The 26,184-nt window shown below is 44.6% G+C and overlaps 1 protein-coding gene across 1 annotated transcript; it reads left to right on the forward strand.

The window, feature by feature from the left end:
* The first annotated feature begins 396 nt into the window (after nt 1-396).
* On the forward strand, nt 397-2,852 carry OTUD6A (OTU deubiquitinase 6A). The gene has a single exon (XM_003135157.6). The coding sequence runs from the start codon at nt 526-528 to the stop codon at nt 1,393-1,395; it is 870 nt and encodes a 289-aa protein (XP_003135205.2). The 5' UTR covers nt 397-525; the 3' UTR covers nt 1,396-2,852.
* Nucleotides 2,853-26,184: the final 23,332 nt, after the last annotated feature.

The raw sequence follows: 26,184 nt of genomic DNA on the forward strand, positions 1-26,184 counted from the left end.
TGGAGAGTAGCACCACATTGCCTTCTGAACAAAGAAGTAATGGGAAGTCCAGTAGCAGAGCCCGTTCAGCAGTGTAATAGTATTTGTCATGTGATGCTCAAGCATGACCAAGGTCTGCATTAAGTTCAGGCCCGGAAGTGAAGTAGGCAGTTAGAGTCCATGAACATCACAAATTCAATAGCTGCACATAAAGTACAAAAGCGGAATTTTACCCGCCGGGTTAGAACCCCACTAAAATCAGAAGCAACCGTTGCTACGGGGTCTACTGGGGGCGTAGTTAGGGTCATCGAATAGCCAATCGTAGTGCCAGGCATGTTTAGAGGGCGTGGCCGTGGAGAGATTGTGGCCAATCGCAAAGAGGGCTGTGAATAGAGTGAGGGCGACCAGTGCTAGACAGGGGCAGAGTGCAGCGGTCAGAGGAGGCTGAGAACCTTACCCTGTCCGTTGGTTAGAGCTGTGTGGGCCTGAACTGTAGCGATACTTTAGCCGCCACCAAATTTCGATTCTCTTCTACCGTTAGACATCATGGAAGATTCCCAGAGTGAGCATCAACGGATGATACGACGCCACAACCGCGAGAAGAAAGAGCTGCAGGCCCGTATCCAGAGCATGAAGAACTCGGTCCCCAGGAGTGACAAGAAGAGAAGAAAGCAGATGCTCCTAGATGTGGCCCGCCTTGAGGCTGAGATGGAGCAGAAGCACCAGCAAGAGCTGGAGAAGTTCCAGGAGAGTTTCCCTGGTAACCTCGATTCTGTCACTGAAGATCTGGCCAAGATGGATCTCGAGAACCAGCCTCCCCGCCCCTCGAGGGCCCAGAGAAGGCGCGAAAGAAGAGCGGCCCTCGCGAGGGAGCGTCAGGAGAGGATCGCCGAGGCCGAGATGGAGCATCTGGCCAGCTTCCGCAAGGATGAGGAAGAGAAGCTCCGCGCCATCCTGGGGGCCAAGAATCTGGAGATGAAGGATATCCCGGCCGACGGCCACTGCATGTACCGCGCCATCCAAGACCAGCTGGTGTTCTCGGTGACCGTGGAGAGCCTGCGGAGACGCACCGCTGAGTACATGCAGAAGCACGTCGACGACTTCCTGCCTTTCTTCAGCGACCCCGAAACCGGCGACTCCTACAGCCGCGACGACTTCTTGAGCTACTGCGACGACATCGTGCGCAGCGCGTCGTGGGGAGGCCAGCTCGAGCTGAGGGCCCTGTCGCACATCCTGCAGACCCCTATCGAGGTGATCCAGGCCAACTCGCCCGCCGTCGTTATCGGAGAGGAGTACACCAAGAGGCCGCTCATCCTGGTCTATATGCGATACGCCTGCAGCCTCGGGGAGCACTACAACTCCGTGAAGCCTCTTGAGGCCGGAGCCGTCGGGGGCGCTCCACCGCGTCTCTTCTAGGCCCGACGGCGCCTCAGAGCCCTGCAGCCGCCGCTGCCGCCTCCATCGCTGTGGCCGTTACCGCAGGAGCCGAAGCTGCAGCCGCCACCGCCACCGCGTCTCCTCAGTAGGCTCCGTTTTCTGTTTTTTTGTTTTGTTTTGTTTTGTTTCCTCCGGTTTTCTTGGGGTTTTCTTTATCTATTTTACTCAGTGTTCACCCCCTCTCGCCTCCCGCCGCCCCCCGCCTTCCTCCCTCATTCTTCTCTCCTCTTCCATCGCCTTTTGGTTGTTTCTTTCAAGGGGTGGGGGACCCAAGGCAGGTGACAAGGAAGAGATCTGTATTGTCCTACCCGAGGGGAGGAATTCTTGCCCTGAAGGGTCTCTGCCCCCCTTACCCCTGAGAATTGGTCATGGTGCAAATACCTTACGGCTTCAAAAGATGGCAATTTGGTTTGGTGTGTTCTTCCCTTGGAGGGAAAAATCAGTTTAGTTCAGAATCTTACGGTTGTCCCATGATTATTTGGATTACTTAGATAAAGTTGGAGTTGATGTGATTGAAATGATTCAGAGATGCCTTTTGCTTAGTTCTTTGAGAGAAAAATGTACCGTGGGCTGTTTGGGGGACGGGTTTGCTTTTCACTTCAACTGGGCTACTGAGGAGATGTCTCAAGTTATGAACAAGTCCTGCTCTAGTATTTTGGTTTTTTTTTTTTTTTCATAAAAACTTGGATGGCGGCAAGTTAATTTTAGTTGTTTAGATGTTTGCTGAACTTCAGATAATAGCATTTGTTAAGTTTAGAAGTTAAATGTAAGTGTTAAATATAGAAATTAGATTCACATAAATTGATAGGCTAAAGTTTACACTAAGATGTGAAAGATCTCCATTTAATTTCCTTTATTAAAGATAGGAAGGGATATGCCTTTATTCAAGGAGTTGATCCATGCCGTTATGTCTACAACTGATGTGAAGTAGAAAGAAACAAACTGATAGGTAGCTTAACTTGCAGTGAGGGGTGAGATCTGAACTAGTAAGTTTCCTTTATTTTTCGGGCATATTATTCAAGTAATTGATCCACTTTGTTCTATCTACAACTGGTATGAGGTGTGAAAGATCTGCAGTTAGTAATTTTCCTTAATTCTTAGCAATAAAAAAGTATATAAAAAATTTTAAAAAGTATTAAAGTAGTTGATTCATCTTGTTATATTTGCAACTGGTATGAGGCAAAATAAAAGTGAGCAATATACTTTTGTTGATATTTGAGACTTGTTAATATCTTCAATTTGCCAAAAGAATAGTAAAAGTGAAATGATTTACAGTAAACAGTTTTTACAAATTTCAATCTTCAGATCCTGTATTTCAGTGAGATTACTTAAATTCATCTAAATATTCTTTGTACCCACCAAATGTTCTAAAATAAAATATATAAAATTTAAAAATATATATTCAATTTGTTTAAAAAATAAAAGCAGTTTAAAAATACTTGGGTCTCTATTTTTTATAGCTGACTTAGTTCACATAGAGTTTGTATCCCAGGACCGACTTCAGCAAAGGAGTCCTAGAGGGTTAGGGAGCACAAATGAAGAGGGGAAGGGGACATGATAACAGATGAGGCTTTGGGGAGAAATGGGTCTCTAGTCTTGGTGGTGGCCTGAAGTGGAGTGTTTCCCAGGGAAAGATTTGGGGAGGAACAAAATAGTTGAGGCTATCCTGAGTTGATGTTTGACTCACTGAAAACATCATGAAATGGTTTCATTGCTATTCATGGAAAAGAACTCCCACTTTCAAAAACTTGCCAGTCCAGGACTAGTTGCAGGAGGGAAAGAAGTGCCACCGGTTTTTCATGGAGGCGGGGGCTGTTCTCAAAATACAAATATGGAAATCCTGCTAGATAGCTCACTGTGTAAATGTGTGTATCAGATACATTTTCAGATAGCCAACTGGCTGAGAAGAGGTCCCTGAGAAAACGAGGTATTTGGAGGCACTGTGAGAAGAGATTCTTTTTTAGAGATGAGAATGCTGGCTGGGGAAGGAAGATTAGTCCAGGAAGGGAGGCATAATCCGTAAAAGGAGGCCTGGCTGGGAAGGAGGATGAAAATTGGGAAAGGGTTCAGCCTAGGAAGATGAATGGAGATGGAAAGATAAAGGGGAACAGGCAGAAGAAGGGAGATGGCTGGGTAAGGGAAAGGGAACCTGGCTGTGAACTGAGGCACAGGGTGAGGAAAGAGGCCAGGCTAAGAGGGAGATAATGGGGTAGGGGCTGGTTAGGGAAGAAGAGCTGGTCAAGGGAAAGAGGCCTAGTTGAGCGAGGGGCAAAGGATGAGAAAGGAGTCCTTGACTGTTAAAGGGGGAAGAGCCTGGGGAGCGGCACCTGACCAGGGAAGATCTAGCTGGGAGAGCTGTCTTAAGCTGGGGAGAAAGGCCTAGGCTGGGGAAGAGGATGAGGCTGGGTAAGGGGCCTGGATGTAGGAAGGGGCCTGTCTTGTAAAAAGAACACAGATTTGACAGGGTGTCACAAGCTGAGGATGGGAGACAGGCTGGGAAGGTGTAGTGGGGGGTGAAAATAAAGTGGCCTGACTGGGGAAGGGCTCTGGCAGGGGAATGGGGCCTGGGAAGGAGGGGGCATCTGCCTGGGGAGGAACCTGATGGCAGGAGAGGTTTGAATGCTGAGACCAACATAGCCTGGTCATGGGATAATAGGTGGGTTGATGGACTTGGCCAGGAGAGGGGGCTTAGCAGGAGAGAGGGCCTGCTAGGAGAAGGATCCTGCCTGGGCATGAGAGTGTGTGTCCAAACAGGTCTTGGCTGAGGAAAGGGACCTAGCTAAGGAGAGGGGCATAGGCTAGGGATAGAAGAAAGAGCTGGGTGAAGAAGAGGAATAAGCCAGGGAAGGGGCTTGGCTAAAGAAGAGGGCCTTGGAGTTCCTGTCATGGCTTAACGGTTAATGAACCCGACTAGTATCCATGAGGATGCAGGTTCAATCTCTGGCCTCACTCAGTGGGTTATGGATCTGGTGTTGCCATGGGCTGTGGTGTAGGTCGCAGATGCGGCTCGGATCCCGCATTGCTGTGGCTATAGCTGTAGGCTGGCAGCTGTAGCTCAGATTTGACCCCTCGTCTGGGAACCTCCATATGCTGCGGGTGCGGCCCTACAAAAAAGACAAAATAAAAAAAGAGGGCCTTACTGGGAAAAAGGCCTGCCTGGTAGAATAAGCATAGTTTGAAAAGATGCTGTACATTCCTGGGGGAAGAGAGCCTGGGGGAAGAGTCTGGCCAGGGAATAGTTCCCAGCTGAGGGTATGTGTTGATGAAGGGGGCCTGACAGGGAACGATCACATGGCTGGGGAGAGACTTGACAGATGATGGAGGCTGAGAGAGGAGGATGTTTGGCTGGGGAGGGAGGCCAGTGAAGGGGGGAACTCCTTGGAAAAGTGGTCCAGCTGAAAATGGAAAAAAGCTGGGCAGGAGTTCCCATCGTGGCTCAGCGGAAACGAATCTGACTAGCATCCATGAGGAGGCAGGTTTGATCCCTGGCCTTGCTCAGTAGGTTAAGGGTCTGCCATTGCTGTGAGCTGTGGTATAGGTCACAGACCTGGCTTGGATCCCACGTTGCTGTGCCTGTGGCATAGGCTGGTGGCTACAGCCCCAATTTGATCCCTAGCCTGGGAACCTCCATATGCCATGGGTCTGTGGGTATGGCCCTAAAAAAAAAAGAGAGAGAGAGAGAGAGAGAGAGAGAGAGAGAGAGAGAGAGAGAGAGAGAAGAAGAAGAAGAAGAAGAAGAAATAAAAGAAAAAGAAAAAAGCTGGGCACAAGTACTTGGCTGTGGGAAGGAGGCACTTTCTGACAAAGGGGTCCCATGAGGGCAAGAGGACAAAGGGTTGACAAGGGGCCTTGCCTAGGGAAGGGGAGCCTGGCTAAGGAGGCTGTCAACAGGGCCTCAGTTTGGAGAATGGGCCCTGGCTGGGTCAGGGGCTTGGGAACAGAAGGATCCTGCATGGGGAAGAAGTCAGGCTGGGGTTGAGGCCTGCCTGGGGAGGGGAGCCTGGGGGCACAGGATGATAAAGAGGCCAGGCTGTGGCACAGGGTGGGAAAACTAGAGGCTGGAGAGTTGGACATAGGCTGGTTAAGAAGGCTGATTAAGAAAGGGGGACTGGCTAGATAAGGGAACATAGGCTGGAAAGAGAAAACCAAGTGGGCTCAGGGAGCCTGGCACAGGCTAGGGGCACTAGGGATGGCTGGAGGGTGGGTGGGTAACAAGCTGGGGAGGAGCCTGGGTAGGATTGCTGCAAAAGGGGGTACAGGATCCCTAGCTGGTATAGGTGGGCATGGGGGAAGACTGCCTAGCAGAGGAAGGGAACCAGGCTGGGATTCTGGCCTTAGCCAGAGAAAGGTGCATAGGTCGCTGGGGAGGAAAGCATAAATGGACAAAGAGATCCTGGCTAAGTGAGGGGGCCTGGCTGAGAAAGAGGGCCCGGCTGGTTTCAAAGCACAGGCATGTTGAGGGCTTCTGATGGGGGATAGGTAGTCTCCTGGTGCAGGTGCATAATAAGGGGAAAGGGGGGCTTGGCTCCAAGAGAATATAGACTGAGGAACACAGGGAAGTGAGGAAGGGAAAATAGGCTGGTGACAAGGACCAGGGGCCTGGTTGGTATAGGGTATAAATTGGTATAGAGTGAGAAAGGGATTCCTGGCCTTTGAAGGGGGAAGGGCTAGGGAGTGGTACCTGGCTAGGGGAGGAGGCACTTGTTAGGGAAGTTATCTGCAAATAATGTTAGGGGGGCTGGATGGAGATGGGGCACAGTTGTGGGGGAAGGGTATGCTGGCCAGGGAAGGGGACATGAGCCAGGCAGAGACCCTGAATGGGCAAGAGGGCACTGCCTGGATAATGTGGACCTTGCTGGGAGTGGGGAGAGGGGCTAGTGCTGCCCGAGGAATTCTTTGCCGGAAGGCACCAAACAAACCAGCGGAGTCCCATTTTATAGGTGTGTCCCTAAATACAAGAGAAATAACTGTTCCTGTCTTGGGAACCCTTAAGATCTCACTGGGCCTGGCCCAGCTCCCTCCACTGGGTTTACCTTTAGCTGGAAGGAGGGTGAAGAGTAAACCCAGGCGAGACCCCCACCAGGCCCAGAGTACAAACCAAGAAGGGGCCTTCACTATGGGATCTGGCAGGACATGAGAGATTTGTAGTCTGTTACACTTGGTAACAGTGACCACAGTGACTGTTCTGGGCAATTTGGTGTGCAAAAGCCATGGAGAACTGTTCCCAAAGGGATCCAACTCCAGAAGCAACTTTCATTCGTTTACTTTTTTTTTTTCCCATTTATACATTGTCATGCTCTTTTGCCTTATCAGCCAAACATAAGAACATCTATCTGGTTTGAGGGCCAGCTCATCCACCCACTCCCTAGCTTTATGACTTGGATAAGTCATCTGGTCTTTCTGGGCTTCAATATCCTCATCAACAACATGGGATAGTTAATACCTGCCTTAGAGGATGTTAGGTACATTAAATGAAACTACAATAAAATACTCAATAAATGTTAGTATTATTACCTATGGGCCTAAGACTATAGCACTATCAGCTGTGGCAGCAACTGCCCTTTGATTTTGTCTACAGTGACTTTTGGAGCCCCCAGGCCTCTTCCTACAGGTCCTGCAGTGGAAGCCAGAGCTTCTTGGGCTGCAGTGTGAAAACAGGAGCCAGTGGAGCTTACCAAAGTGCCCTCCTGGGGACAGAGTGGCCCCATGTGCAAGGGCCAGGCAGTATCTTCCTTCCAGGCTTTTGCAACAAAAACACATAGATATACATATTTTAAAAAGCAAAAAACTGGTGTCATTCTATTCAGGCTACTTTTTTCTTACTTAACAGTACATTATAAGCATTTCCCTGTGTCCTTAGTCTTCAATACGATGCTTTTAATGCCTGCATTCTAGCCTATGAATGTGGCATAATTTATTTATCCTATTCTATTGCTGGACATTTAGATTGCTTTCAATTTCTCACAGCTATAAATATGCCACTGTAATATCCTTGTAGCTGAGTCTTTGTCTATATTTCTGATGATTTCCTTTTGATAAGATTTCTAGAGTGATCTAGATCAAAAGGAGAGGCTTTTAATGTATACTGGCAAATTGCCCTCTGGAAAGAGTGGGCCAGTTTACACTCTCAGGGTGTAAGAATATTATTTTCCCATACAGTTGCGAACATGGAAAATTATCATCTTTGTTAATTTGTTAGGTGAAAAATGTTGTATTAGTTAACCCTTTGTTGATTACTAGTAAGGTGGACCCTTCCTCTAAAGTATTTATTAGCACATCTATTATATTCATACAGAAACAAATAATTCTTTTTTTTTTTTTGTCTTTTTGTCTTTTTGCCATTTCTTGGGCCGCTCCCGCAGCATATGGAGGTTCCCAGGCTAGGGGTCTAATCGGAGCTGTAGATGCCGCCCTACACCAGAGCCACAGCAACACAGGATCCGAGCCGCGTCTGCAACCTACACCACAGCTCACGGCAACGCCGGATCGTTAACCCACTGAGCAAGGGCAGGGATCGAACCCGCAACCTCATGGTTCCTAGTCGAATTCGTTAACAACTGCGCCACGACGGGAACTCCCAGGAACAAATAATTCTTAATCTATTGCCTGTTCCTGGCCTTTGCTTAAGTTTCTATGAGTACATTTGTCTTCTTCTGGAGTTTTAAGAGGTTCTTCCACTTTTCATTCAGATATTTTATTTTTATTTTATTTATTTATTTATTTATTTATTTATTTTTGCTTTTTAGGGCCGCCTGTGCAGCATATGGAGGTTCCCAGGCTAGGGGTCCAATCGGAGCTGTTGCTGTTGGCCTGCATCAGAGCCACAGCAACACCAGATCTGAGCCACGTCTGCAACCTATACCACAGCTCACAGCAATGCTGGATATTTAACCCACTGAGCAAGGCCAGGGATGGAACCTGCAACCTCATGGTTCCTAGTCGGATTCATTTCCATTGTGCCACAACAGGAATCCAGATATTTTATTTTTTAAAACAGTTTTTCCCATACATTATTAGCTTTTTAGCATTGTTTCTGGTTTTTTGCATGTGCTAAAGTTTTAAATTGTAATGGAGTCTATCGATCTTTTTCTTTATGGTTTCCATCCTGGCGTCATGCTTAGAAAGGACTTGCCCATTTCAAGCTTGGATCAATATTTGTGTGTACTTTCTCTCAAGTTTTTTTAGGCTTTCTCTTTATAGCTAACACTATTTAACATACCCACCTGGAAATTTCTAGGGTGTAAGATAAGGGCGTAAATTGATTTTCCCCAATTATGGTAATTAACCAGTTAGCCCAACACCACTTATTGAATAATCCACCATTTCGCCACTGATTTGAAGTGCCACCATCCACATATATTACATTCTTCTGAGAGGGTAACTCTCTTTTCAATCAGTCACACAGAATAGCTGCATTCCAGTGACCTCCATCTGGAACAGCCAGCTGTCCATTCATCCATTCACTCCGTATTTACTGAAGAGAATGGTGATAAACAACAGAGGTAGAGAGATAAAAGATGCAGTTGCAGCACTCACCATCTAGAGGTGGCAGATAGGAAAACAGGCAGAAATAACCAGAAAGCATCATGACCAGTGCTGTGATGAAAGGAATTACACAGGAAAGATCTGTGTACTTCAGATCTGAGGTGTCAGGGAGGCTTAGGAGGAGCTCGCAGAGAACACAGCCAGAGCAGAGACAGGGGTGAAAGGACAGAGTGTCTGTGTTCAGTGGAGCTGGAGGACAGAGGTGAGAGAGGCGAGGGAGTTGTGGGAAAGAGACTGCCCAGGGAGGCCAACATGGTTTCTCAGTTTTAGTGACCATCAGTTTTACTCAGAATATTACAGGAGTTCCCATCATGGCTCAGCAGTTAACGAACCCAACTAGTATCCATGAGGACATAGGTTCAATCCTTGGCCTCACTCATTGAGTTAAGGATCTGGCATTGCCGTGAGCTGTGGTATAGGTCGTAGACACAGCCTGGATCCTGAGTTGCTGTGGCTGTGGTGTAGGCTGGTGGCTACAGCTCCAATTCGACCCCTGGCCTAGGAACCTCCATATTCTGAGCGTGCGGCCCTAAAAAGACAAAAAAAAAAAAAAAAAGAGAGAGAATAATACAGATTAAATAAATACAAATTAAATGAGATGCTATTTTTCATTAGTCAGATTAGCAAAGAAGTAAAGTTTGATAAAATGCTATACCGATGCGAGAATGCAGAAACAGGCATTCTCAAACATTCTTGATGCTATGTAAACAGCAGGGCAATTTGGCAATAACTATCAAATTTAAAGAGTGAAAAACCACTATCATGTGTGTGTGTGTGTGTGTATGAATATACTGTTTCCCTTGCACATGACCAAGGAATATATTTTAAATGATAAATTGGTTGCTTTTGAGGAGGGGGGAAGGATGGGAGAGGGCTTCTCACTGTGTAATCTCCTGAACATCTGATATTTTGAACTAAATGAATTAATAAATAAATCTAAACCTAACCTACTAAATAAAATGCACACAGCTTTTGACCTAGCAGTCTACATCCAGGGATCTATACTACAGATAGACATGTTACACAACTGTATATATATTTCAAGGTTATCATTACAGTGTTGTTTATCCAAGCAAAAATCTGGATACAACCTAATCAGTAAGGACTAGCTGAGTAAACTTTAGATCATCCATATGAATTGTTCCCTCTAGGAAGGGGGATAGAAATGGGTGGGTGGAAGGAAGAAGATGTTGAGCTTTGACTTTTAAACTATAGACTTCTATATAGTTGAATTTTTTTTTTTTTTTTTTGTGGAGATATATATCTCCTCATTCTCTCTCCCACCAGCCCCTGGAAACCAACATTCTACTTTCTGTCTCTCAATTTGATTACACTATGTACCTCATATAAGTGGAATCATACAATATTTGTCCTTTTGTGACTGGCTCATTTCTCATAGCATTAATGTCATCAAGGTTCATCCACATTGTAGCACGTGTCAGAATTTCCTTCCTTTTTAAAGCTGAATAATATTCCATTGTGTGTGTGTATATATATATGGCAATAACTATCAAATATATATACACACACACACACCAGACTTTGTTTATCAATTATATTATTGAATTTTTAAGTAGAAAATGTTATCCATGTGTCATCTAAAAAATAGAAAAAAATGATTTAAAAATACTCTTTCCTTTCTTCTTTTTGCTCTGGAATAATTTAGATGGCATAGGAATTAAATTTACTCAGGTCAGAGTAGAGAAAGGCAGATTTATTAAGTACACTGCTAGGGAGCAGCAGGCAGGGCAGCATAATGAGCCCTGTCTACACCCAGGCAGCTGTCTGGGGTTGTTTTATAGGGAAGTTGGCTTCAGGACCACCATCTTTCAGTTCCCATCATGCAAATACAGGATTGGAACATGGCAGTTTTGGTTGGCTAATATTCAAGACCACTCATTGGTCAGTTGGAGGTTAACACAAAATGGCTTTTGTCATATAAGATGCCTTCACTATGCTCCTTGAAAATTTGAAATGATCCATTCACTTGTGAAACTGGGCCTGGGCCTTTTTTTGAAATGAGACTCTTTGATACTCAGGTACAATCCTTGGAAGAAAATCTATGCAATGTAAAAACAATCCCAATTTATCTAAAATAAATAGGAACAAAAATTAGAGAACAAAAAATCAGGAAGTAAAAAAAAAATCAGGAAGTAAAAAATAAATAAATGTGAAATTTGTCTTATCTCTCAGAGGGTAAATCAAAGATACTGTTTCACTTTTGAAGTTGAAATATTGAAAATTATAGGCTTAATCATGGTGCTTACCATCATAAAAATAACTACCAGTAGAACTAAAAGCAGATTATCTGTGCTCCCATTTAGAAGCTTAAAAGAAGAAGAAGAAAGTAAAGAGAAAACCTAGCCCTTGGAAGAACAGATAGAAAACAAAAGAAACAGAAATAAACAGTGGACTGGCCTTTTGTCAAGGAGTGGGAGAGGGTGCGGGAGGAGCTAGCTTGCTTATGCAGTTTTCTCCTGGTGTCTTTTTACTTTGATTTAAATTATTTTGCATATAGAGATACCAAGGTCCTGCTATGTGTCTGTAGTCTGTTCCTAGTTTCAGAAAGAAGACAGCTTCTAAAAAAAAAAGAAAGAAAGAAGACATCTTCTTAATCTCTTTTTGATTCTTTTTTATTTTAGTGGGTCTATCCTAGGGGGATTATGCAAATGCACATTTACTCAACCATCAAGTCCCAACTTCACTTTGAATAGGAAAAATGTGCCCCCTAAATATGTTTATTGCTTCTGAATCCTCAATTAATCTTGCCAAAAAACTTTGTTAACCCCCGACCTCTCTATAGGTGCTTTCAGCTCCCTCTGTGTGTTTCGGTTTCCATCTCTCTCTCCCTCTTCCTCTCCCTCTCTCTCTCCTGCTCTCTCTCCCTCTCTCTCTCTCTCTCTCTCTCTCTCTCTCTCTCTCACACACACACACACACACACACACACACACACACACACACACATCTAGGATCTGTCTCTGAACATTGTGTATGACCCCACAACATTGCACAGCAAAAGCAATAAGGAAGCAGTTTTGGTTTGGCATAAGAAAGAATGTTTTGATAATCAGAGGTATTCAAAAATAAAAAGAACTATCTCACAAGTTAGTGATTCTCTGTTATTAGAGGTATGTAAGCCCAGGATGGATAACTGCCACCTCACTGAGGTTTTCAGGCTATTCAAGCATCTAATTGGAATTTAGAAGCTTTCCACTTCAGGTGAGAAATTAGAAAACAATTTCTTTTCTTTTGCTTGGAGGTGGGGAGTGAGCCAGATGAGAATCACAGAAGCTCCGAAGCATGGGGAAGGCTGAGCTGGGAGCGAAGGGAGCACTAAAGGAGGTTTGCGAGGCCTCTTTTACCCAGTTGAGTCCTCTTTCTAAACCACAGAAATGTTAATCCCTCCCCCAGGCTCTAATCAGTCTTGAGTTTGGGAACACAGCAGTATTATTGAGCAGTCAGAATAGCCTAAGATGGAGATACCACAACTGCAATGTTGACTCTAGCCCTTGTTCCTGGTTCAGCAGGCTTGGAGAGGTGCTCAAGGGACCTATTCTAACGAATGGTCTAGAATGACTAGAATACATTCTCAAGTGTGTTAATAGTGCTTCTGAAATATTTGCAGGAGCTTGAAATCAACCTAAGTATCCTAATCAGTTCAACCAAATATATCGAGTATCTCCAAAAGCAGGCACTGCTGACTAGATAGGGGCCCAGGAAGGCCGAGAGAGGAGCCCCAACATAATTAAGACTGAGTTGAGGAGTTCCCGTCGTGGCGCAGTGGTTAACAAATCTGACTAGGAACCGTGAGGTTGCGTGTTGGATCCCTGGTCTCGCTCAGTGGGTTAAGGATCTGGTGTTGCCCTGAGATGTGGTGTAGGTTGCAGATGTGGCTCGGATCCCGCGTTGCTGTGACTGTGGCGTAGGACGGCAGCTGCAGCTCTGATTAGACCCCCAACTTGGGAACCTCCATATGCCACTGGTGTGGCCCTAGAAAAGACAAAAAAAAAAAGTATTTAAGGAACCAAGACTGAGTTTGAGCTCTCTAAGGTGGCCTCATAGCCTTGGAGGTGAGAACCACACAAATCTAAGTGACTGCCAACCCAAAGCCCACTGTAAGTGCTGTGGTCCAGTAAGATGAGGAAATGAAGTGGGAATGCTCTGGGCCATCTTGGAGTATAGAGGAAGAGGGAATGGGGAGTCTTGAAAAATGAACTTAGATTCAGGCGGGAAGCCCTGAAGCTAAGGGTATCTCAGGCTGTGAGGACCCTACTAGGCAAACACCAGAAGTGGCAGTGGGCGAGACTAAAGAAGGGTTGTTCTCATATCTGGCATCTGTTTCCCTCTGAAGAAGCCTCCAACTTCTCTTTGGGGGTGACATCCACCTGTCACCCTCTTGGAGTGAAAGCAGTTTACTGCCAGGGCCCTCCCTCTTCAGGACTGCCAATCAAAGCTCTTTGGCCTCAGTGATTGGTTCAAGATGAATCTATGGCTTGGCCCCGTCCAATCAGAGCAAAGCCCAGAGTTTGATGTGCGCATGCGCTTTGTTGCTGTTTTGAACCTGTGAAGAACAGGCTCTGGAGCCCCTGCCATCTTGAGTCTGCAGAGGTGAGGGACTGCGGTGACCAGGATGGCCCAGGTGAAGCCATCATGGGACATCACCAAATTGAATCCGCTCCTGGGAAGAGGCTAATAAGGCCTTCTTGGAGTTGGAGGTGAGTTCAAAGTTCTTGAAAAATCCTAAGCAGAATTTTGTTTCAAAGAAAGGAGGACAGAGAGCAAGAACAGTGCTTTCCCGTGTTCACGAAGCCACTTTATTTGGGTTTCTCAGCTACGTTGAAATCAGGAAAGGGCTGTTCAGGGTATTCTAGCCCCTGGGGAGTGGCCTCTCTAAGGAGTAAGTAGAAACTCTGGGGCCTGTGGCAGTCTGATGTGAATTGAGTTCACGTTTGTCCAGTGCCAGTAATGTAAGCATCACTGGCGGGTTCTAGGGGTATCTGGTTTCTGATCCTGAGGACCAGCCCTTGTAGCAGCTTCATGAGCTGTCTTCCTGTAGGACCCAGATTCAGTGAGCAGCCACACCTAAGAAGAGAGAATATTTCTGCCACTTGTTCCACCCTTCATGGAAAAATCTGTACTGAGAGGTTAGAATGTTACTCTAGAAGCGATAGAATCCATTAAAAGATTTTTAATGGATTTTCCAGAAGGAATGAGACATCAGAGCTATGCTTTAGGGGTAAGGAATCTTAGAGGAAAGAAGGGATTGCTAGGAGAGAGGAAGATGATTTGAGAGGCTCTATTTTAATCTATTGACAGATGACACTGACCTGGCCTGGGGCTGTGGCAGCATGGAGAGAACAGGAGACCAAAGCAGTGGACCCTGGGAATAGAATTAACATTTGTTTTATGTGGAGATTAAACACAAAGGCAGGATCAGAGGTGATTCCCTGGTTTCTGACTGGAGTAACTCAGGAAATAGTCCATTGAGATAGGTCCTTAAAAATTCTTTCATTACCAATCAAGTAGAGTATCCCCAGTTTCATGTATACAATCTTTGTACATAAAGCTTTTTGTACCTCTAAGCGGAACTGAAAAGAATGTGTGAGTGCGAGTGAGCACAGGCTGTCTTGGAATGGATACACAAGAAACTCCAAGGAGACAAACTCAGCAGCTGAGAATAGGGTGTGAATACACTGAGTATTCAAAATGTAAATATAGTTAAACTTTTAAAATATATGATTAAAGTTAAAAAATAAAAGCAGTAGCAAGCCAAGTGTGTGTCAGCAGTCACCCAGCAGTGCTGTCACCAAAGTCATAATTATTCAATTGATGTTAAGAAGACAGGAAGTTTAGCAGGACAGTGAAGGGCAGGCTCTTGCATCCTTCTTCTCATAGTTCTCCAGTAGATAACTATATGATCACAGTTCATAGCCTCTCTCTTTGTCATGTACACATCCTCAGATTCGCAGAGATTGTTAAATTCCACGTTTTAAAACCAATATATTTTTTCCTGAATTTGGACCCACAATGGATTTTGAGTTTTGCCTCATTTGCAAAGCAGTTTTGCTTCTTTCATGTGCTGCTACTGATGCAGAGACCTGAGGTCCACTGCAATGCCTTGTCTAAAAGCAGAACCACTAAACTTTGGTGACACAAAGAAATTGCAGCAGAAGCTTTGAAATTCAAGAACTTTTTGTTTTGCTTTGTTGTTTGTTTTTGATTTTGTACTTTGAGCCAGGTCAAATTTTTAGCCTTGGTGTATTCCCCTCACTGATCTTTGAAGATAGAAGGGAAGTCCCTAGAGGCCAAGGTGGGGAGAGTGTGATAGGCAGACAGGATGACAGGGAGCAACTCTTATAGTTCTGTTAAAAAACAAAAATTCAGCTGAGTACATTTGAAGATCTAATTGGCTTAAGTCAACAATTCATAAATTAGGCAGCATCCCATCTAGCAAGTAGAGAGGAGCTCTTAGGATATGTACAAAATGGATGGTTTTAAAGGCAGAGATAGAATGAGACAAGGAAGTCATAAACAAAAGAAAGGGTTATTTCAGACAAGGTCACCTTCCTTCTGGGGAAGGCAGAAGTCTGTGTGGCAAACTACCTCACTAATGCTGGCTGGGAAATTCCAGACTGACTGGTTAAAGGTCACTTTCTTGGGGTGGGCTGAAACTGCAATTAGTTTAGGTATTAAGTCGTTTGTTTACTGATGTGGAGCTTAGCTCAAGTGACTCCATTTGGGGTCTGTTTTGTTTTTTATTTTTTGTTTTTTACTCAGTGAATTTTGTTACATTTATAGTTGTACAACCATCATCATGACCAAATTTTATAGCATTTCCATCCCAAACCCCCAGCGCATCCCTCCACCCCCCCAACCTGTCTCATTTGGAAACCATAAGTTTTTCAAAGTCTGTGAGTCAGTATCTTTTCTGCAAAGAAGTTCATTGTGTCCTTTTTTTAGATTCCACGTATAAGTGATAGCATATGATGTTGGTGTCTCACTGTCTGACTGACTTCACTTAGCATGATAATTTCTAGGTCCATCCATGTTGTTGCAAATAACATTATTTCTTTCCTTTTAATGGCTGAGTAATACTCCATTGTGTATATGCACCTCAACTTCTTTATCTACTCCTCTGTCAATGGACATTTAGGTTGTTTCCATTTCTTGGCTATTGTATATAGTGCTGCATTCAACATTGGAGTACACATATCTTTTTGAGTGGTGATAGATGCCCAGGAGTGGGATTGCTGGGTCAAATGGTAATTCTATTTTTAGTTTTCTGAGGAATCTCCATACTGTTTTCCACAGTGGTTGCACCAGTTCACGTTCGCACCAACAGTGTAATAGGGTTCCCTTTTCTCCACACCCTCTCCAGCATTTATTGTTTGTAGACTTTTTGATGATGGCCATTCTGGCTGGTGTAAGGTGTTACCTCTTTGTGGTTTTGATTTTTATTTCTCTAATAATTAGTGAGGTTGAGCATCTTTTCATGTGTTTTTTGGCCATCCATATGTCTTCTTTGGAGAGTTGTCCGTTTGGATCTTCTGCCTATTTCTTGATGGGTTTGTTTGGTTTTGTGGTATTGAGCTACAGGAGGTGTTTATAAATTTTGGAGTGGGGTCTGCTGTTTCTTTGTTTAACAGTTCCATTTATGTAGAATAAGCATGGCAAGAACAGACACAAAATATTAACAGAGGTTTTCTCCCAGTGGAGTTATTGGTGAATTTAATTTCTCCGGATTATTGATTGACAGTGAGTGTATATTACCATTTGATTTTACACTGTATTTTAATTAAAACAAATAAGTGTAACAATTCCTAGGTACTGTAAGAGACTCATTAAAATTATTTTGTAGTGTTTTTTTTTCTGCAAAAAAAACACTTTTCTTCAAATAAGAAAAAAAATCATTTAAAATTGCAAATTCTTTCCTTTATTGGGGGGATGAGGGGTTGCTGTGGTGTGCAGCAACTTGATATGGGATTTCAGTTCCCAGACAAGGAATTGAACCTGGGCCACAGTGGTGAAAGCACAGAATCCTAACCGTTAGACCACCAGGGAACTCCCTGCTTTCATTTTTTTTTTTTTTTTTTTTTTTTTTTTGCTTTTTAGGGCCACACCTGCAGCATATGGAGGTTCCCAAGCTAGGGGTCTAATTGGAGCTACAGCTGCCAGCCTAGGCCATAGCCATGGCAACTCTGGATCCTTAACCCACTGAGTAAAACCAGGGATTGAACTCACAACCTCATGATTCCTAGTTGGATTCGTTTCTACTGTACCATGACGGGAACTCCTGCTTTTCTTTTCTGATGAAAAAACAATCAGCTATAATTTTTTTCAATGAAAAAAATTTCCAACAGACTTGCTCTAAATATTAATTTTTTAAATTTCAGCATTGTAGTGTGCTAACTCTATACACAATAGCTGACATGATTAAAAGTGAAAATATTTCTTAAAACAGTGAAAATCTTTATAATGAATACTTTAAAAATTTTTTAAATCAATTTTCCTAAAAATAGTTTAATATTTTAAGTACTTATTGGAAAAATGAAGCTGCAAAGTAATTTGTAAAATAAGACCATACAAATAGGTAATTTATGAGAAAATTAATTGTTCTTCTAATTTTTTAGATGTTATATAAAAACCATAGATGTTAGAATACATTTTTATAATGGAAGAAGTGACTGAGAGAGTGAGGATGGGTAGAGGCTTCTAGGAATGACGATACTACTCTATTTCTTAATCTGAACATTAGTAATATAGGACTATTCATTTGAAAATACTCATGGAGTTGTACCCTTATGAAATGGGCACTTTTCTGTATGTGCATTATTCTTCAATAAATAATATTAAAAATGAAAAAAGAGGGAAGACAAATAGAATTGAAGTCACAGAATTTCAAGATGAGGACTAAGATTGTTGGCTATTGTGAATAATAATAATGGCTACCATGTACACAGGTAATAATTTATTATGCTGAACACTTAATCATGTGCTGGGAATTACTTGAAACACTTTACATATATTAATAAATTTAATTCTTCCTAATCCTATGAGGTATGTACTGTCATAATCCTCATTTTGCAGATGGGGGAACTGATGTACAGAGTGGTTAAATAACTTCTCCAAAGAGGTTCTAAATTACTCTTTCAAGTAGTTTATAGTGAATGGGAAGAGAGAACACTAATTCATGTAGAAAGCAGGATGGTTTGTTTTTTGCTGTTCTAGGCAGGTTTAAGTGCATTTATAGTTTAAGGAGAGAAACCAGAGAGAGAAGGGTAGAGGGAGCAAAAGCGGTTGATCCTCCCCAAGGAGGCCAGAATAGGATGGATCAAGAACCCATATTTGTACAGTTTTATCCATGGGAAAGGCACCCTCTAAGATCTGAAGGAAGGAGAGGTCTACACAGTGGAGAGCTGAGAGATCCTCACATCAGGAGATGGTGAGAGCCTTTGCTGAGCCAGAAGGAGGCCAGGAGTGGGTAAAGAAAGCTGGAGAAAACCTCCAGTGAGGATTACTCAGCGTTTATGACAGTTAAAATGATGACAATTGCTCATTTCTGGATCCCACCTCAGGCCTGCTGAATCAGACATGCTCTGGAGGTGGAGCCCCAGTGCTTGTGTTTTTAACAAGTTCTAAAGGTGGTTCTGATAACCCCTGAGTTTGAGAGACATACTGGCTTACAAGATCCACAGGCCTCAGAAGGTGAAGAAAAGATGAGTCCACCCTGTGAGACAGCGTGAAGGGATAGTTTTCCCTGGAATTGGAACTTTTTAACAAGCTCTCCAAGTGATTCTGATATAGGTGGTATGAGGATATGCTACCTCCAGGGTGACAGTAGCCAAGCATGTGGACTTTGGAGGTAGATTCTAAATACTACTATATATCTCCCATGCCACTTTTGGCAAGTCAGTTAACTTCTCTGTGCCTCAGTTTACTCATCTGGAAAACAGGGCTAGTAACTGATAGTACCCACTTAGTATGGTTATTGTGAGAATTAAATAAGTGAATGTATGTAAAATGCTTGAAACATAATCAACACTCAGTGCTTCAGAAATATGAGCCAGCAGTGTTGTATTTTTATTATTCACCATAGTTCGGAGGTGGGAGGCAAGGCCACTGAAAGTGTGATCTATGAAAAGTAGCTTAGGCAATGGAATGTTCAAGCAGATTTATGAAAATCACTCAGAGAGTAGAAAAGATAGTCTTGCGACCAGAGAAGAGGTCTTGAGGAGAAAGGGGAAGGATGGCAAAGTGAGGGCTGTTCCCTCTTCTGGCTTGTCTTGCTAGGGTTCCCGGCTAGTAAAGACAGTCACTGACAGGGTATGTTGGAGCCACGGCCTACAGGGTTAGTGAAGGAAGGTGCAGTGGGGGTGGTGGGAGGGGCGGGGAGATAGAAATGCTGCTATACCCTCCCCAAGTGGATAGGAACCAGAACTAACTGCATTAAAGGCTAACTACTTAAAACTGGCCTTATTTTGCCTCTGGTGGGAAGTACCAGTTTCTAAAAATGTTCTCAGATGAAAAGTCCTTTATTATCCATCTACTAAAAGCCTGTCCTTAGAGTCTAAGCTGAGCATCTTGGACAGGCACTCTGAGCTCTATCTCCAGCCATGGGTTCAAGCTGCTGCTTAGCCTCTTGGTCTCTCTTTCTGCACCTTTGCACTTAATCCTGCCAGGGTTCCAGTTAAGGGGAGCACAGACAGGTTGGGGAGAGAGCTGGAAGGAACCCAGGTCCCATGAGAAGCAGTTGGAGCTAGAGTTGTTTAGCTTGGAGAAGATTAAAGGCAGCATGGTTTCTGTACCTCTGAAGGGCTGTTACAAGACAGCAAGAGCAGGTGGGGTGGGGGGCCCAAGGGGCAGAGCTAGGACCCACACATGGATAGAAAACATGGAAAAGTGGAGTTCCTGTCATGGCGCAGTGGTTAACGAATCGGACTAGGAACCATGAGGTTGCAGGTTCGATTCCTGGCCTTGCTCAGTAGGTTGAGGATCTGGCATTGCCGTGAGCTGTGGTGTAAGCGCAGACACGGCTCAGATCCCGAGTTGCTGTGGCTCTGGCATAGGCTGGCGGCTACAGCTCCGATTAGACCCCTAGCCTGGGAACCTCCATATGCCACCGGAGCGGCCCTAGAAAAGGCAAAAAGACAAAGAAAAAAAAAAAAACATGGAAAAGCACATTTCAGCTCAACACAAGGAATTGACTTTCTAACAGAACTGATCACCCATGAATCAAAATAGATACCTTGTAAGGTAATGAGCTCCCTGCTTCTAGAGGAGTGCAAGCTGAAGTTGGATGACATCTTGATAGCAGAGAACGTTTAAATGCCTGGTTAAACTTCACAGCGAAAATACTTGTTTTATGCACGTGTTCAGCAGCCTGGTTTCATTCCATAACCCGTGGTGTTCTTAGCCCTGCTTTAGTATCTGGTAACCAGTTCATATCTAAATATACTAGGGAATGGCTATAGGGAAGCATTCTGAGTTTCTCATAGGCCCCATGTGGGTCCATGCATGCTTCTCCCTTCGAGCTACCATCACCTCTTCCCTCCCAGACTGCCTACAAAGTCAGATACATTTCTGTAGTTCCTTGCTTTTTTGCTGTCCCTGTAGCAGACTCATAGGCCCTTTAGGATTTAGGGTATAGAGGCCCAAGAACTCTGACCAATTTCCCACAGCCATTGTCCACAGTCTACTAAACAAGTACTTCTCAAAACTTTAGGGTGCATTGAATCACCTGGGATCTTGTTAAAATGCAGATTCTGAGAATAAAATGCAGGAGCCTGAGATTCAGCATTTCTAACAAGCTCCCAGGTGCTGCCAGTGCCACTGGTCTATGGATCTAAGTAATTATACAAATAGCAGGGTTATTGCTGTGGTGGTAGTTATCCCTGTGATTATCATTCATTGTTCTGTGGCAGAGTTGTAATAAGGATTGCAAATTCAGATCCCCATCAGCGTTAATATAAATGGGTGAGAGAAGGCAGATGTAAGGCAATGAATTCTAAACTGTTTGGACTGAGACCCAGCATAGCGCCAAATACAGAGGATAGACACCTAGCAGCCACCAGTCCGGGAGCCCAGTGAGTCTCCATCCAGTCCGTGTGTGTGTGTGTGTGTGTGTGTGTGTGTGTGTGTGTCTTGGTGAAAGCCTCTTATCTTGATGTCAGTTTGGTAGAGGTCCCTTCAAAACAAAGGGCTCATTTTTCTTTTTCCAGCACAATTAGCAATGGGTGTCACTATTTCAAGCCCTCCCCTCTCCTACATGCACATTAAACAGAAAGTTTGCTGCAGTCATTTTTGGCCAGTAGACTACAGGACAGAGCCCAGGTCAGAGGGTTAAGAGGTGAACTGGGCCAAGGCCTGGGTCACAGAAGAGTCCTAGCCCAGTACTCTGTCCCCATGTTTGGGGAGAGGAACTCCTTTGGAAAGAGAAAGGCTGATTTCTCAAGCCATCACTCAAGGCAGATCAAAGGATCCCCACTGAATCTCCTCTGAATCTCCCAAAAGGAGGAGATCTCAGAGAGTGTCATTTAGTCCAGCTTGCCACTGCCACCTCCCACTCAGCAACACCTCAGTGTCTTCTCTATTCCCCGAGCATATTTTTGAGTTGGCATTTATTTTCCCGAGTGATCTTTCTCCCCCAAACAAGAATTTTACTTGCCAGGAAAACACTGTTCTTGGGCTCAACTCTTGGGTATAAGTTAGTCTTCAGGGAGTGTGAGCCCTTTTCAAACTTCAGAGCCTGATGTCTCCTGTCAGGGTCAGGTGCTTGAAGTCACAGTGCTCAGTGAAAGTATTGTTTTTCCACCAGAGGCCCGTCCAGTAAGAAAAATGGCAGTAGGAAAAAAGGCTTAAGCCCAGGTTAATAATCATGGCTAGGAAATTCCACCTCAACCCCCTTGGCACCCTTGGGAAGTGGCACTGGAAAGTAAAACCCAGCTCATTCTACAGAAGAGACAGGATGCTGTGCTTCATTTTTCACACTCCCTAGCCCTCTTTCATAATGCAAGCGCAGATATCACCCCGAAAGGAATTGTGCCAACTTTCAAGAGTAGATAGCCATCATTGCACACAGTCCAGGCATGGAGCCAAAGGAGCCAAGAGTGGGATACATCAAGGATCCCAAGAAGGAGAAAGGACTCGGAGAATTAGCTGCCCCCCTGGGGGGAAGGAGAGGTTGCTTCCAAGGGCTCCAGGGCTTATCTCTCTCATGCTTTGCTATGGACACATAGGGGAGTCTCTACCCCAAGGGGCATCCAGCAAAACCTCTACTAGCTTAACTCTCCACACACACACCCTTAAATTGCACCTCTGTGCTGGATCAAGGTTGATTAGAACTCAGAGGAGCCTAGGTCTCTGCCATCTGGCCCTTCACAGCCAGGCATGAGGGTGGGCTCCAGGATGGAGAACCAGAAGGACCCAGTTGGGTCTACTTCCAGATAGACTGCTGCTCAGTAGGAATATCCAGCTGCTACAGAGAAGGAGGCTGTGGTGAATTGTGGGAAAAGCTTGCTTTAGGCATCAATCCTATTAGATTGGAATTCAGCTCCCCCACTTTCTAGCTCTGTGACCTTGAACAAGTTACTTCACTGCTCTGTGCCTCAGTTTGCAGAAACAAAGAGGTGCTTATTTCTTAAGGATACTGCAAGGTTTTTATGAGGTATTTGTAAAAGCTCCTGACACAGAGCATGTGCTCAGTGTTGGCAGAATATGTTTAGTAAGGAAAGCTGAAATACACAGAGGCCAGCCCTCTCCCTTGGACTGGTGTCAAATTGGAGGCCTCAAGATGCCATGCCCAAGAAACAAAAGTAAGACCAGAATAAGGTTAAGTAAAGCTGCTGTCTACTTCTCTGCCAGCATGATGGTGTCCTGTCTATCAAATCCATAGTCGATCCTCTTGATTCACAGGCATGTTTGCGGGGATGGTCAGAGCTCTATGTCAGGCCTGCCATAGTCTGTTCTTGTGACAAAAAGCAGTCATTTGCAAGACAGCTGGCTCAAGGAACTGTTTTTCTATGTGAAGCTAATTAGTCCATGAAGTATTTTGAACTTTGCTCCCTCCTGTATTGAGCCCCCGCAAATCCCCATTCCCCACCCTTCTCCTAGCTAACCTCTCCTCCTCCTGGCCTCAACCTTAATATTCATTCTCCAGGGGAGCCTTCCAGACCACTAATATCTGTCCTTCCCCTGAGCACTTTACCCACCTACCAGTAATGAAACAATTGCATATTTCTGTATAAAGACTATTTTTTTCTGCTACACTAGAAGCTCCTGAGGGAGGGACAAGGCATGTTTCGTTCAGCTCTGTATGTGCATCTAGCATAGTGCCATGTATCATACATGGTATGTGCTCAAGATGTTTGTTGACTGACTGGATGATGTCTGCAGTCCTTCTCAGCCTTAGGATTCTAGGGTCACACAGGCAGGCTGTTCCTCTCTAACCCCCAATGGCATTTCCATGGCAAACTAGCCAGAGTCCACTCTGAGGAGGGTTTGAGATAACCTGAAATATGACATCCTTTTTTTCCCTCTTTTTCTCTCCTTTCTCATCGCCATCTTTCTCGAAGTGGTAATAGACTCTTGAGCAGCCATTCAGCCTCTGCCACAGTGGAGAGGGAGAATTAGCCAGCAATTCTAACAGCTCTTTTAGGTCTGACAAAGGAGAGCAAGCCAGGATAAACACAGCACCAGCGCTGGGTGTTTCAGATCACAGATCAAGGTCCTAAGTCCTGGGTGACAGAGATAATTGCCCCTCCTGGCATGCAGTCTGAGGCTGGCAGATGTATAGGAGAGGCCTAGATCAGGGAGTCACGATAGCTCAGACTCTGACTGCCAGGAGAAATGTGGTTTCTGGAGTCAGAGGTCAAGAAGCTTCCCTCCTGCTGAGTGCTGGAGAAGAGTTCCAGAATGAACAGGAAGAGCAAAGAGCGAGCCAGCCGAGAGGCAGCCCTGAAGTAACCATCCATCAGAGGCTCAGATTGCAACTGCTCTTCTGTGCGTTGGCTTAAAAATCAAATTCCATTCTAGACAAGTTTCCTTACTGCATGCAAGCTGCTCTAATTTCAGGAATGTCAAATACGCGGCCAAATGCAATTACATTTTAAGCACAGCACTCACTTGAAATATAGCACAAATTTCTAAACCAATTTTAATCACATTACAGAGAGGGCAGACATGCTTAGCAATCTGAAATTCCACCTTATCCAGAGAGCCTCTCCTGATTAGTCAGAAGAGTGGCCAATTTGCTGGCCCTGCCCTGCCTATTCTCCTGTTCGCTCACTACTGTCAGGTACGCATTTATCCTTATTCTTGTACATAATGTAGATGTGTTTGTCGATTATTCGTTTTGCCTTGTTACCTGTTCGTTGGGTTAGTCACGTGCCCTTTATGCCTGAGCAGTTTTGTGGCTGGTTCCTCTCTGTGAGCCTAGGCCTGCCCTTGGATTCCTTTCGTGCAGGGCCTGCCCCACTTCCACTCCTGCCCAGCTGCTTAGTAAGGATTCTTTGAGAATGGTTGGCTCTGAGAGCCATAGGCCAGACCAGGTGGTGGCTGGGGCAATATATGGTGCTGAGTCCAGGCTTCCCCAGAATGTAGGCATAGGTGATTTCTGTCTGGCATGGGTCCAAGGGCCTCAGCACCACTCTGGTCTGGGAGACTGGCATACTCCTTGTGGGTCAGCATCACCAGAGATGCCTGGCATATGTATTTCTGCCATGGGATGGCTGGAGAAAGGACTGTCTGGTGGCTCCCTGTGATGCCCAGCCTGCTGACCAAGACCTGAAAGAACCACATTCAGGGGGCGGCTGATAGAGAGACCAGAAACTAGCTAGTTATAGAGTCTGCGACTGGCCTTTGGAGTTCTTTCAGTTGGAAAATCTAGGTTGCTGATCTCTGGGTTGCCTAAAAAGGTTTCAGGACCATCATTCAGGTGGGAAAGGATTCCAGGCTCCACAGACAGCCTGACTCTCAATGCCCACTTGCTTTTGCTGGCTCCTGTTTGTAGGTGTGTGTCTGTGTCTGTCTGTCTGTCTGTCTGTCTCTGTCTACTTGTACTCTTTCTATCTCCAACTGTGTATATACATATGTCTCAATCTCTTTCTCCTTTCTCTCTGTCTCTTTTTCCTCTCTTTCTGTGTGTCTCAGTCTCTGTTTCCCCCTCTCTTTCTGTGTAAGTGTGTCTCTTTTGGTTTCTTTGTATCAGTGTCTTTCTATCTCTCTTCTCTCTCCCTCTCTTCTGCCCCAACTCATTCCTCTCTGTCCCCTCTCTCTTATTCTTGCTCTCTTATCTCTGTCTCTCTCCTCTCTCCCTCCCTCTGTCTGTATGTGTCTCTCTCTCTGCTCTCTCACTCTTTCTTCACTGCTCACTTCACATGCCCAGAAACAGAAAAACCCATTTTTCCTCCTTGACAAGCCCACACATTTAAAAAGGTAATTCCAGTTACAAATGAAGGGAAAGGAACCTGGCCTAGAAGGCAGACGTCTGCCTAAGTCAGAATGTTAAACCAAGCCCCTTTACTCTTCTTTTGGTGTGTGTTGAGGTCATAGGGCTTGAGCTCCCACAGAAACTGCCGTCCTCCCAGAACCTGGCTCACTGGGATGTTCATGTGTTGGATGACAACTTGCTGAGGCCTATAATATCAGATGGAGGAGTTGGGAGATGAAAGTGGACTCGATGGAATGGATGAAAGACTTTATTTTAAAATCCATCCCTGATGGTGAGATTCTGGGGTTCTGAGGTTTTATCCTTGTAACTAACTTGAACCTGAAATGATCGGACAGCATTCTGTTCTGGGCTTCATACATTAAGAGGAACAAACTAAAATAAGTCCAGAGGAGAGTGAGTAGAATGAAACAGGGACTAGAAACCATGTCACTATCCCATAGCTAATGTGAATTAAGTGCCTGCTGTGTGCCAGACATTAGACTAAGCACTAGGCATACAGAAATTAATAAGGCACAGCCTTTTGACTTCAGAGAGTGATCCAATCTAGAACTATGAGTTTAACAATAATAACCCACACTCACCAACTGCTTACAATAGGCCAAATGGTGTTCTAAGCTTTTTGCATGTATTATCTGGTTTGGTCTTCATTTTACAGGTGAGGAAACTGAGACACAGAGAATTTACATTTGGTGACAATTTAGTACCATGAAGGTTAATTGAAAGAGCTGGGGCTATCAAGCCTAGAGAAGAGAGTCATGGGTGTCTTGTCTTTGGA

This window comes from Sus scrofa, chromosome X (assembly GCF_054392235.1).
Source record: "Sus scrofa isolate SSC_HxYL_T2T_F1_AM1 chromosome X, Sscrofa_HxYL_maternal_Yorkshire_Landrace_v2.0, whole genome shotgun sequence".
NCBI lineage: Eukaryota > Metazoa > Chordata > Mammalia > Artiodactyla > Suidae > Sus > Sus scrofa.

Coding starts and splice junctions, on each gene's coding strand:
- OTUD6A (XM_003135157.6), top strand. CDS start 526: ATGGAAGATTCCCAGAGTGAGCATCAACGGATGATACGACGCCACAAC.